The 13608-nt window shown below is 28.2% G+C and overlaps 2 protein-coding genes and 1 long non-coding RNA gene across 3 annotated transcripts; 1 reads left to right on the forward strand and 2 right to left on the reverse strand.

Moving 5' to 3' along the window:
• Positions 1-64: 64 nt before the first annotated feature.
• On the forward strand, positions 65-1719 carry LOC149056167 (uncharacterized). Its single transcript, XR_016191626.1, has 2 exons — positions 65-227; positions 889-1719. It is a non-coding gene; the product is annotated as an uncharacterized LOC149056167 (long non-coding RNA).
• A 278-nt stretch (positions 1720-1997) lies between these two features.
• LOC107166837 (uncharacterized) lies at positions 1998-6602 on the reverse strand. The gene is made up of 6 exons (XM_015515650.2): positions 6201-6602; positions 5553-5662; positions 3818-3873; positions 2747-3388; positions 2598-2679; positions 1998-2423 (listed from the first exon to the last, which is right to left on the reverse strand). The coding sequence occupies exons 1-6, from the start codon at positions 6244-6246 to the stop codon at positions 2211-2213; spliced, it is 1149 nt and encodes a 382-aa protein (XP_015371136.2). The 5' UTR covers positions 6247-6602; the 3' UTR covers positions 1998-2210.
• Positions 6603-8344: 1742 nt separating this feature from the next.
• Positions 8345-13223, reverse strand: LOC107166836 (calpain-D-like). The gene is made up of 12 exons (XM_015515649.2): positions 13067-13223; positions 12736-12973; positions 12396-12679; positions 11758-12326; positions 11109-11292; positions 10758-10960; positions 10202-10701; positions 9969-10136; positions 9701-9906; positions 8971-9116; positions 8729-8907; positions 8345-8667 (listed from the first exon to the last, which is right to left on the reverse strand). Exons 2-12 carry the CDS (start codon positions 12963-12965, stop codon positions 8487-8489), a joined length of 2850 nt encoding a protein of 949 aa, XP_015371135.1. The 5' UTR covers positions 12966-12973; positions 13067-13223; the 3' UTR covers positions 8345-8486.
• Between the last annotated feature and the right edge of the window lie 385 nt (positions 13224-13608).

Consider the following 13608-nt stretch of genomic DNA (forward strand, 5'->3'; position numbering starts at 1 on the left):
ATCTAAATGGTGATGGATTAACTTATGAATTCAGATTGTCAATTTTCAACTTCATGTATCATATCACAATATTAGCAAAATATTATTTATTTGGTAATTTATATATTATGTAATATTCAAGGTGTAACAGGAATACTTGACAGATTAAGTAACTTGTTCCAATCCATGAAAGAAATAATCAGCTGATGTGATCGTCTAAACTAACTCAGAAATTCACTATTAGAAAAGTAATAATTTTTTTTATTATTATTTAACCAAGTATCAACAAAAATTCTTATAAAATGTTTAAAAAGTTTTTTTAAATTTTCAATATTTTTAATAGTTTTGCAAATTGATCAAAAATACTAAAAAAATAATGAGATTTCAACAAAATGTAAAAACTAAAAAAAGCAACCCAATTGAATTAATTAAATGTATTTATAATCAACATTTTTTTATGAACCAGATTTACAAATTAGTAATTCTGAATTTTACTAATAAAATAACATCAAATTTAAAACTTTAGATTCTGAGCAATGTAATGATTTTTACAATGTTTCTTTTTGTGTTTGGCATTAATCTTTGAGACAATAGAAATATTTTGATTTTCTTCAACAATTTCTTTTCTGATATAAAAGTGATTTTTTTTTTAGTTTATTTAAACTAATGTCAATAAAATTTATTTTGCTTTATCAAAAAACTTTAGGCATAAATCTGCAATGATTTTTATAAGACTTTGAATATTCACTCATAAATTAACAAATTCTGATACAACAATTTTTTCATTTTTGTCATTATTCAAATAGTTACAATTTGCAGGTAATCTTTAAGTGACATCAAATGTTTATATTTAAGTATATAAAGTTCAAATTTTACCAAATTCATCATAATGTATAATTTCATTGCCAGGTATTTATAGTTTCCTTGTCTACCTAAATTATGAAAAATTAATACATCCATATATTACTGTATGCTTGTGAAGCATGGGCGTCTACCAAATCTGACGAAAACAAATTAATGATTTTTGAAAGAAAAATCCTACTAAGAATATTTGGACCAAAGAGAAATTATGAAGGTGGCTATAAAATAAGATCAAACAGAGAGCTGAATACTCTATTTAACGAGCCCAATATAGCTGCTACACTCAAGAACCAGAGAATAATATGGGCAGGACACGTCTGGAGAGCAGGAGCCAACTTATACTGGCCATCACGAAATGGAAACCGAACAAATGTCGACTGAGAGGAAGGCCTTGGCAATGATGGGAGGACCGAGGCAAAGAAGACCTCAAATTGTTGGGAATTATGAAGGAGAAGAATTGGCAGAACACAGAGAAGCATGGAGAGAAATAGAAGAAGCGATATAAGAAATAGGCCTAAATGGTTTAGAATAAGCTTAAAAAAATAAAAATACATCAAGTTAACTAATATTCATAACTAGGTACTGTTGATATGGTACAAGATATTCAAGGAAAGGGGTTTTGATTTTTTAGATAATTTATTTTCCAACTAAGTAGCCATTTTAAAAGAAAATTATTTAGAAATTAGAATACAGGTACTTTATTTATAGTAGTTTCACTTACATACATATAAATGGAAAGTAAAATGTTAGAATCGCGTGATTTCAAAAAATCTTTGAGTAAAGTTAATAGTTTGAAATAATAAATATTCATATTCACTGTTATGTCTTAAACAGTGGCGTATTTGGGATAATTTTTCAGGGGGGGGCAAAATACAAAAATCTCTCACTGTCACAATATAAGGAAATTGTAGTTTCAAAACCGGGTACCGTATATTTGGTTGGAACGCATGAATGCATGATAGGCGAGCATAGATTAGTAATAGTAAGCCTACTGCCTAGTCATAATACGCAATACGCATAATAATGAAATTTGACATTTAATAATAATTCAGTGCTAACACATTTTGCGTAAAAAAGTCTCGGGGGAGGCAAATGCCCCTGTTGCCCCCCCTCAAATACGCCACTGGTCTTAAAGGATCAATGTGTATATCATAAACTATTATTAAAATTGTATTTTATTTTGGAATCTAAAATATCATATAATTAATTTACTTTTAATCAGTCAAATATCAAATGTTAATTCTATAGTAAGAGTAAAAAAAAATATACATAAAAACTTAATATAAATTATTTGACGGACAAATCAATAAAAAAAAAAAAATTAAAGATACAATTAATATTTAATATAAAATAATATATTTAAACTTAAATTACCAGTTCATTTCTCTCAGTGGAGAAGACTGAGCAACTGGTTTTACAGTGTTAAAAGTATTAGTTTTTAGTACATAAGTTTTATTTTTAGGGGCAATATTCTCAGCATCAACACGTCTGCGAGGTGTGGCCAAAGCATCTAAACGGTTCTTTGATAAACCAGTTGCCTTTAGTTGATTAATTTGTAATTTAGCGGCCATCGCATTCTTTTCCTGTTGACATTTTGAATATTAAAAATGCATTATTTTAATTAGATATTAGTTTAAATAATTTCAACTTATATTAAGTTAGATTGCAGTTTAATCGGATTTTTGTTAGATAAACAAATAAAATATGCAGATTTATTAAATAAAAACAATACCTAAAAATAAATTACATAAACTTACATTTGTCAAATCGATTATTTTTCTTTCCAAATCATCATGTTTTTTAGCAATTTCTTCAAGTTGAATGTTTCTGTCAAGTGTTCTAGGAAAACAGAATAATAATATAGTTTTACATATTTAATCGATTTTAATTATAAAGAAATATTTACTTTTCATATTTCTCTAAAAGTTGTTTATAGTTTGGAATTTCAGGATCTGTATTTTCAATGTCCAGTTTAAGTTTTTGAATTATTTCTTTTACTTCACTATCAACCATAGATTCTAAATCATCCAAAGCAACCAGAATATACCTCATTTTAGCTAACCAATTATCTTTGACGGACTCAGAAATCTTCATATAATCATTAACTTTTTCAGTAAGTTTATGTTCAACAATGGCAATTTGATCAGCAGCCAATTTTTCAAAAGATTTTTTCTCACCAATTTCTTCTCGCAAACATGCAATTTCATTCTGTAGAATTTCATTATGTTTGCATGTTTCGCGTAAGCGATCACAAATTGCATATAAAGCAGCCTGAGAATTTTCAATGACCATCCTACACACACGATTTTCCAATGCCTCTGAACAAGCACTGCGACAAGTATTAATGTAGTCTTTACATGTGTCAGTAGTAATTTTCGAATCATCTAATTTTTCAATGTCAACAAGAGCTTTAGTAAGGTTAGAATCTAATTTTTTCAATTCTAAAAGACGTTTAGCTCTTATTTTTGTTGAACCAATTCTTGATGAATTAGATTCTACAGTTTTATTAGATTTTTTAGAACATTCGGTGTAAACTGAACTTTGCGAACTGTAATTAAAACAAAAAAAAGTTTAAATAATAGTAATAAAAAAATGAAATGTCAAATATATTCATTAATGCTAAAAACAATTTATAGAAGATACAAAAATTTTTCATAGTAAAAATATGTATAAGTTGTATATTATTTATTTGTACAAATTAAGAAGGTGCACAAAATGTTTACTGTGTGTTCATTAATTTAGGGAACACTAAATTTCTCAGTCAGATAATGTTGAAATACATCGAATTTTTTTTACAAGCAAGTGGTATATGTATAAATACAAATTTTCAGATTAATTTTGAAATTTAACTGAAATGTGTATTAATATATGACTAGGTTGTAAAAAAAATTGTATTTATTCCAACATAATCTCGCGGAGAAATTCAGTGTTTCCTAAATTTCTGAACACAAGGTATATTATATTATTATTATCATACCTGAAATTTGATGCAGTTTTGAACATTGAGTGGACTTTTGTAATTTTTTTAGCAGTCTAAAATATAAATATATCAATTAATATTAATTTAATGATATAAATTATTGTTATGCAACAAAGTATTAACTATACTACTTGTACCATTGAATAAATTATCCATAAACTACTTTGGAAATAATTGTAAATTTACTCATATATATAAACATATTTAGTTAGAAAATAATTAATACCTATGCATAATATGAGAATGAAAATCAAAAAGTATGACTTATCTCATAAAATTTACAGAATATTTATTTTTAATTTTCGATTTGTAAGCTCACCAGTGTGGTGAGTGGTTACTATAATAAATAGCATATGGAATAGTATGCAACTTCTATAACTTACAGAGCCATATTTTATACAGTGTGATCACGATAAGTGGAAACACTCAATAACTATGTGTAGGCTTCATATATTTCAATTCTGCTTTTTCGGCTAACTAATAAACATTAATATACACATTTTCAAATAATTAGACTATTTTTTTGACAGTTAATTTTGCGCATGCGCACAACAATTTTTTTTTTAAATAGTTTGATCCATTTTTGATCACAAATTATTTTTTTTGGTATTTTTTAATGAATTTTAGGGGTTGAATTTCTTTAAGTCAAAAAATGGCAGAGTTATAGCAATTTGATTTTATGTTATTTGCACGGGTATAACAGATTATTATTACCGACTACGTATTTTATAATCTGTTATACCCATGCAAATAACATAAAATCAAATTGCTATAACTCAGTCATTTTTTGACTTAGAAAAGAAATTTAACCACTAAATTCCATTAAATAATACCAAAAAAAATAATTTGTGATCAAAAATGGATCAAACTATTTAAAAAAAAAAAATTTTGTGCGCATGCGCAAAATTAACTGTCAAAAAAGTAGTCTAATTATTTGAAAATGTGTATAATAATGTTTATTAATTAGCCGAAAAAGCAGAATTGAAATATATGAAGCCTGCACATAGTTATTGTTTCCACTTATCATTATAATGTTTATCTACTGACAAACTGTCATCTCTGAAAATGTTGTAGATAGATATGTGATTTTCTGATAACCAATTTTTGCACTAAACCTAATAGTACATTTAACAAAGCCCAGTAAAAATAACCAACAAAACTATGGAAATAAAATACACTCAGAGGATATTTTGTTTGTCTTTTAATCATGAAAACAAAACTGATATGTTGCATTGTGGAAAAAAAGAGATTTATAAATACTCTATAAAGGCGCAGAAATTGGTACAATGAATTCACAACAGTAAGTTTCGAGTATATATTAAAGAACTCTCCATTAAAGAGTCTCTAAATACTATAGATTTATTCAACAAACTGTGAATCATATTGGAAGCTTAGTGAATTCAAACATTGGAGTTCATATTAAAATAGTAGAATCATTGTGAAAGTCATTTAAGACCAAATACAACATAACATTGTAACAGTTAAGTAAATGGTGCTTCTTCACTATTTAATCGCTGAATAAAAGAAGAACAGTAATGCCACCACTCAATACATAAATTAAATATCAGTATTAACTTAAGAAACAAAATGTTATAAGTACATTACTATTTTAAGTAGCATAGATAAAATGATAGACGGTAGATAACACATTGGACAGGTTCCCAATATTTATTACTTCTATCCTAATATCCGACAAACACCAAATAATATAAAATTAATAAATTGTACTTACTTGTGGTACAGTAGGTTCTTTAAATCTCTCTGCTTTATCAAATTTAGAACCTTTAATAAGTTTTGGACATGGACTTTTTGGATCATATGTTCCAGGTGGTGGCGCACAACCTAATAATAACAAACATATTTTATAAATATATATTTGAGAATAGGTTACTTTAATGATGAGTTAACTAATTATTATAAATCATTTAAAAATTAAAAGCAATTTCAAAACAGAATTTAGCAAGATAAGTGATTGACATCTGTATATTACCATATATTTTCATGAACTATTTAGTTATTATTATTATTATTAGGTTATTATAAGCTATTGATATTGGTACTGAGAACTGACTAATTGGTTATTGGCGTAAAAACCTGGTGGGCAAACGCCACACCGCCACAGGCCCAAAACTGATGAGGACCCTAGCCTAATAAAAATACCACTTTTTTATTGTTGGATTAAAGATTTCTCGACAAAATGACAAATAAAAAAATAATATTATTTTGGTATTTGAAATAAATTTCAACTTTATAGAGAAAATTAATTTTTTGTTTTTATTAAAAAATTTAAGAGGCCTCTGGAAATATTATGTTCTAGCCCTCAAATCCTAGTTATTGCTAGCCACTGCTAATGGTGTACTGTAATAACTAGATTACTTACTTGAGACTTCGTTAAACCGCTTAATTTTGCTCTTCACAAACGACATAATTGAATTGGTCCAAAAGTAAGTAAATCAGATATAAATAAAAAAAATGTAGAAGAATAAATCGGACAGCAGATAAAAAATAAAAAACTTGTTACTTAATATGAGATGAAAAAAAATTATTACAAAAATAAAGAGCTTAATTTGCAGTGTCACGGAACAATATCTGAATAACGTATTATGGTATACACTCTACGGCACCATAACCAAAAGACGGACAAACGCCAAACGGTAATAAAGGTATTGACTATTGAGCGCCAAAAACGAAAACGAAATGGGGTTTTCTATGACGAGTGATGTGGGGTGAATTGGGGTTTGTCCGTTGTTCTAGATGACTGGGAGTGGGTAGTGGGCACAAACGCACAATATTATTCAACAATGGAAATAAAAGAAAACCGTTGAAAAATAAAATAACGGTTTTTTTTAGGTGGTACCTACGTGATAACGGTTATCAGTACATAGGACCAAAGACGCTCGTTAAGCCAGGTCCCGCGCATAAACATACAAATATGAAATAATGAATAACAGTTGGAAAAAATTATTATAATATGTCAATTTCGTATGCACGACGGCATGACGGATGAATTAAGTTAATATTAAAGATTGTATTATATTTTATATAATCTGTGATAATATAGTAGATCTTAATTCGTAGATGTATGGAAGGTCCGTCCCGCCTGTTTCCACGATTGACAGCCTCACAGACAAAAACTACATGGTAGGCATCATCTCAGATATATATACAATATTGTATATTCCACGTATCCCCCAATCTTCACCGTCATCATCATCTCTACGGTTGGATTGTTTTTTTTTCCTATTATTCCACAACCAATGAATTGAAAATGCCATAGTCGTTATGTTCGAAAATATAAACTTAAAAATGTTGATATATGCATTTATTTAAAAAGAAAAATCATAAAATATTCATTTATAACACAAATATGCTTTAAAATTTATATATTTATTATGATTTATATAATATACACAAATACAGAAATATATGAAGGTAAAAAAAAATTATAAAAAGTTAAAATATGTACTTATATATTATATATATAATATATATATATAGATTTTTTTTGATGATAGTCAATAAAGGTAATAAGATATTAGCAATATTTATTGAAAAGAAAAAAATAGGATTGACAATATATAAAAACGTTTAAATTTTTTCTAAAGATTTCTAGAGGTAAAAAAAAAAATTTTTAATTGTTCTACTTGCAATAATATGACCTATAAAATATTAAAATATGTATTTATTAATAAAAATACCCAAATATGCAAAATAAAGGTAGTGCATTTTTTATCTCCAGTATGTGAAACAAATTTATATTCTACTTAGAAATCTTTTGGACTAACCAAAAAAATATGCAAAATGTATATTATAAATCCTTTTCCTAGTCATATAATACAATTTTAATTATTTATAACTAGTATTTTTTTTCCTGATCTAACGCTATGTGTAATAGGAAATAATAATTTAAGTGCATAGGTTCCCAACCTATGGCCCGCGATCCATACTTACAAAATGTAAAAATATTTTAATAATTTAATTTTCCTTTGAGGCATAATACTAATTATTGACAATCGTGTATAGTATGTCATTTATTTATAAATTTATATTCTAATATATTCTTATGTATCTATAAAATTCTAAAATATGTGAAAAAAAATTGATTCTTATTTGTAAGAAAAATAAGGTATAAAATTGAGGTGGTCTGTGACGTATCAAAAGTTCTCCTAGTTGTCCGTAGTACCAAAAAGGTTGGGAACCACTGTTTTAGTGTAACATATTTCACTATTAGCTCTTAAACTTTTTATCCATATCTAAAATTGATTTTGCGTAAAAATTCCAGGTTTTCTTTAATTTTTTTTTTTTTAAAAACTACCGAGAATTTCAAAATTTTACCTTCTAAATGCACCAACTAAATTCATTTTCCAACTGGAAAAGCTACCTAAGTTGAAAATCGAAGCATTATTTCGACAACTTATTGTGTACATATACACACAAATAAAAAAACATTGAAAAAATCAATACATTCATAGCTCCGCTCAGAATCTAAAATAGGCTTACTAAATAAATATAAATTGAATACAATTTCATGATCATTTAATTTTTTATTTGCAATCTATTTACAATAATTTTAGTTTTCCTAATTTAATTATTTGTACTCACACTAAAGAAAAAAAAAACGAAAATCACAGAAATTTATATTAACTGTACTTTTTGCCTTATAATACTAAGTTATCAGTCTAGGAGAGTGTAGTCCTTCAATAGACTTTTGTATTTGTGGCAAATGAGAACATCCTGGTGATCCCCAATCATGAAGTCCAGCTTGATTTGCCAATCTATGAGTCAATTTGTGAGCAATTGAAAACCCTCCACTTCCTTCTAATTGAGTCAATACAATTATAACTTGTCTAAAAAAGTTGTATAAATGATTTTTTAAATGAAAACAATCAATTTGGTATTATTTCTTACCTATGCAGAGGTGGAACAGAGTCAATAGTTTTGAGTAATCCTCTAGTTGACATAACATTATAACTTTCTTGACAATCACATTTCACATGTATCCAACGATTTGCATGTCGATTTTCTACCACAACAACAAGTCCGGCCCATCCTTTGGTTAAATAGTAAGCAGTCATTCCTTCTCGGCCCTATAATATTATTTGTAGTGAATTATAGTTATAATATTATCTAATTAAACTAGACAAACTTACTTCATGTCTTTGTCCTTTTGCTAAAGTTAAGTTAATAATTGTGTCAGCCAAAACAAAGGAAGGTGGAGACACTTGTTCTACTAATAATCGTTTAGAACTATGAATTGCCAAAACAAACTCAGGATAAACTGAAGGATCTACCAAATCTAAAAATATAATATAGGCATAAAAATATATTATAAGTTATGATAAGCTTATTTTATTTGTCTATCATACAAAGAGTGATTCACCAAGGATGCTTTACTCAAATTCTGATTTCTGGAATTTTTGTTTAAGGCTTTAGACTAATGACATTTCATGTGGTGTACAATAAGCTAGGCACAACACTTTATATCATCATCATAACTTTTAGAGGACGCTACACCCATATGTGTTGTCTCTGTCTTACAAGTGCGTAACATGGTAAATTTTACACTCAGCAGATCACAATTAGCTCCATTTGTTTAAAATATAGAATAAATTGACCTCTTATAAAAATTAAAGGTAACATTATTTTCGAAGGCTTCTAATAGGTTTTTTATTATATTTTAATTTTAAAGCGTGTTGTGTGTAAATTTAGGTACAGAAACAATTTAAAATTTAAAAATACTTTAAAATAATCCAAAATTCAAAAATTTGTATATGTTATTAAAAGATACAAAAGGAGTTGGAACGCCAGGTGAATCATCTTAAATACATTTTAGCACACTCATTTAATTAGTAGAATAATCAATTAAAAATTTAAGTAAACCTGTATGCCAATGATTAAATGCCAAACAAACAACAACATAAACATCTGGTTCCAACATCTTGTGTGAGCTAACAAATCCACGGACTTGACGTTTGCTGTGTTCAACAAGACGACCAATGCAAATAGGTTTTTCAGATGTAACTTCTCTACTTCTCATTACTGCTACACACAAATCAAGTTGACTTCTGTTACACTTTTCTGATTTCCTAATAACAATATATATAGAAAAATAAATAAATATTTTTGATTTAAATATTAATCAATTTGCCTTTGTCCTTCTTGAAAAAGTGTAAATTCTGCTTCAGTTGGTTCTGAGACTGTGAGGACAACACATGATAAATGATCGGTTGAAGATAAAGGTGGCAAATATCCTTTAAGTCTTACTTCATTCCACATATTATTTCTTACTTTACAGATATCAATACAATCAAAATACCTAAATAGTAAATTAAAGACATAAATTAATAAAAATCAAAACTGTTTATCATTTTTTATTATTACTTTAAAACATCATCATATGATATCCAAAATACTCCTTCACAACATCCATCTGGCATCAACATTGTTTTTAATTTCTCTGACCACATGTTTGAATCATCTGACCAATCTCCATTCCACGAAAAGTGTCCCCAAGGATTTCTTAGTTTCAATAATCGATGACTATCAATATCTCGAACATCCAATACAGAATAGGCATGTCTTGGTCTTAATCCTTTATTTTGGTAAGCGTCTTCATCTACTTTCATATTACCTCCTCCACAAGATGCTCCCATTAAAAAACCAGCAAGGCGTGAACTTAATAACTGCGCCCATATTAGATCACGATCAAGTTCATCTTCTGTTGGAACAGATGATGGTTGTAATGGCACACTTTCACAAGGTGCTCCTGTTAATGTGGCAAGTCCTTCAATTGCTCTACCAGAAACAAGTGCTTCATAGCAACCATGGAGTTTAGCTATTGCTTTCTCTATCAAGGGAACCCATAATTGCTTACGTTTTGCCTGTTAAATAATTAATTATTATTTCAAAACACAAAAGCAATAAGGCATATACAAACCTGACTATACACTAGATTTCCTCTGTGGTCACAAGGCAATAAATCATCAACAAGAACTGTGGTCCATTTACCATCTTTACAAAGTCGAACTTGGTATGCACCTTGTTGACAATAATCTTTGGTAACCATAACATGTCTAACTAAATCTTCACGTTCTGCCAAGACGGTTAATGCACTCAACAACCAACAATTACCTAAAACACCTAAATTAAAAAACCTTAATTAACACTAGGTAATAAGTACATACAATTATTATTTTACTAATATTTCCAAGCTTAGTAAGTTATAATTTTTAAAAAGATTAAAAAATAAGGTAATACTTAAAAAGTATTTATTTTTGTTTAAATTTACCTTGAATTATATCTGAAGGTTTTGGTTTTCTAAATACAGTCCAGGATGATTCCTTATCTAATTCTGAACAAATAATTGATTCTGGTCTTAACCATTGAGTTACTCGGCAGCTCTCGTGTTTTTCTGTATAATATAAAGATTTTGCAGCTGGGGGAAAAGAATCATCAACAAATTCTTGACTGTTCTATAGTATTAAAAATAAATTTATAATGTTTTTAAGTTAATGCAGTTATATTATCATAGTTTCTTATATTATGTATTTATTATTAAATAATATTTTTAAATAAATCTGTATTCTATATGGATGTATTCTAACTCCTGCAGAACATTAACAGAAACTAGAAATATGTAAGTAATTTAATAATAAAAAGAATGGAGAGTAGAAACTCCTCTTCAGTATAGTTAATGTCGAGTGGATTAATGAATGTGTTAAATTTGAGTTCAAAGATATAATTTCATTATACACAAAAAAAAAAAAATGAAAACATTATTCTGAGCAAAGGTTTGTAAGACTAAATTATTGAGTATATGATTAATTAATAATATATTAATATATCATTAATAGACACAATTCTCAACACGAAAAGCTGCATTTCAAAGAGCAATATAATAATTTATACAAGAATATGGTAAAAAAATAACTATTTACTTGGATACAAAATAGCACTATTTCATTCCATTTTTCCCGTGCTTCCTGCTCTTCGATTCGTCTTAAGTTTTCCATTAATTCACTTTGTTTTTTTGGATGATTTGATATTAATATAGAAGAATAATATTCTGGTTCAAGGTGTTTATGACACATAGCACATCGTTTAGCGTTTGGTTCATTATCAAAAGTACAAGTTGGACACTGACTATCAGATCGTCTTTTTTTATTTGCACGTTTATCCGTTTTACAGGCTTTACATACTAGTGCTGATATTCTATTTTTTAATGTACATTTATCACACGTCCAAAATTCCCGTAATGTTCCATCATCAGGACAAAGACTTTTAGCTTTTGATCCACCACAAGCATTGCAAACTGTTGTATTAGGATCATTAAGTAGGGTACAACGTTTACATGCCCATTTTTTCTTAGGAGGTGTGTAACGTACACAGTCACGCAACATTGTTATAGCATTCCAACCACACGATTCACAGGAGTCTGACCAAAATGGATTTGAAGTAAAAGAACATTTTTCACAAGTCCAATTACTTGTAGATTTTTTTTCAAAGTCTAATACAAATGATATATCAAAATACTATTATTTATTGGAATTAAATTTGATGATGTTTGAACACTTACCGTTGGGCATATTGATGGTAATAGGGACAATTTCATTTTTTCGTCCTTTAGTTCTTCTAAATGAATCACAGTTTTGACATTGCTGAGTTGAACAGTTTCTAATTCTACAGGTATTACATAACCAAGAATCATTTTCCGTTGTAAGTAGTGTTGAACTTTTTGATGGCCTTATGGATGCATGTAAATTATCCTCAAATCCATTCCATGACTTACGCCGTTGTAAAATAACAGACTTAAATTGAAGCTTAACAACACTTGGTTTATGGTCAATATCCGTTGGATCTCTGTGAAATTAAATAAAATACAAATTATAAATTATAAAACACATTAATTCTCTTACGCATCATCAAGTCTTAGTGCTCCTGCAGCAATTTCTGCCTCAGCGCACAGAATATCAGTGACATAAGGGGTCGGGCATCCATGAATAGTCCGTGTTTTGAGTTGGTCAACCTTTTTCTTGCACTCAAAACTTCTATGTACATTACATCGAATACAAGTCACTCGATCGGTAGGATTTATTAGTGAACAAGAACTGCAATGCCATTGGAGGACCGAAGCAATAGATCCCATGTCAGCAACTATAAATTAATAACAAAACAAATTTAAACACAAGCGTCGAGCAATTAAGTAATTATAAATCCTAGTAAATTAGAAAACGTATTTTAACTCACTATACACATCACACTTAAATACATTGGAAGAACGATTCCGTTCTATGAATAGTAATTTGTAATAAAATTGTGGTGTTTCATTTTTTAAATTCGATGAACAGTAGTCAGTACTCAGTTCAAAACTACAAAACTAATCATATTTTTAAAACTCGTAGCCATTATCAAAACAGCTGTTTATGGTGTTTATTTATTGATATTTGATTTATCAAATATGCGCGCGATTTGTGCAGGGCAACCAAATTTTGAATGTAAATTATCGAGTAGTAAATCACACACTACTAGCTACACAGGACAATGTATGATGTTTTCCAGTTTTCATCAATAGACAATAGTTATTAACAGATAAAATTTTATTGAATATAGCTGTATATCAAACCGCTCAAATCCGTAGTTTGTTTTGGAGTTTTGGACGTACATTTTTTAGCTAGCTTCAGGTTAACTGAAAATGTATTTACAAAAACGATTATATTTTATTAAAAAAAACTATAAAGTAAGTGTAATGAATGTGTTAAATTTCAATCCAATGATTTTAAATCATTGTA

This window comes from Diuraphis noxia, unplaced genomic scaffold (genome assembly GCF_037042655.1).
Source record: "Diuraphis noxia isolate RWA-SAM2 unplaced genomic scaffold, SU_Dnox_SAM2 contig0004, whole genome shotgun sequence".
NCBI lineage: Eukaryota > Metazoa > Arthropoda > Insecta > Hemiptera > Aphididae > Diuraphis > Diuraphis noxia.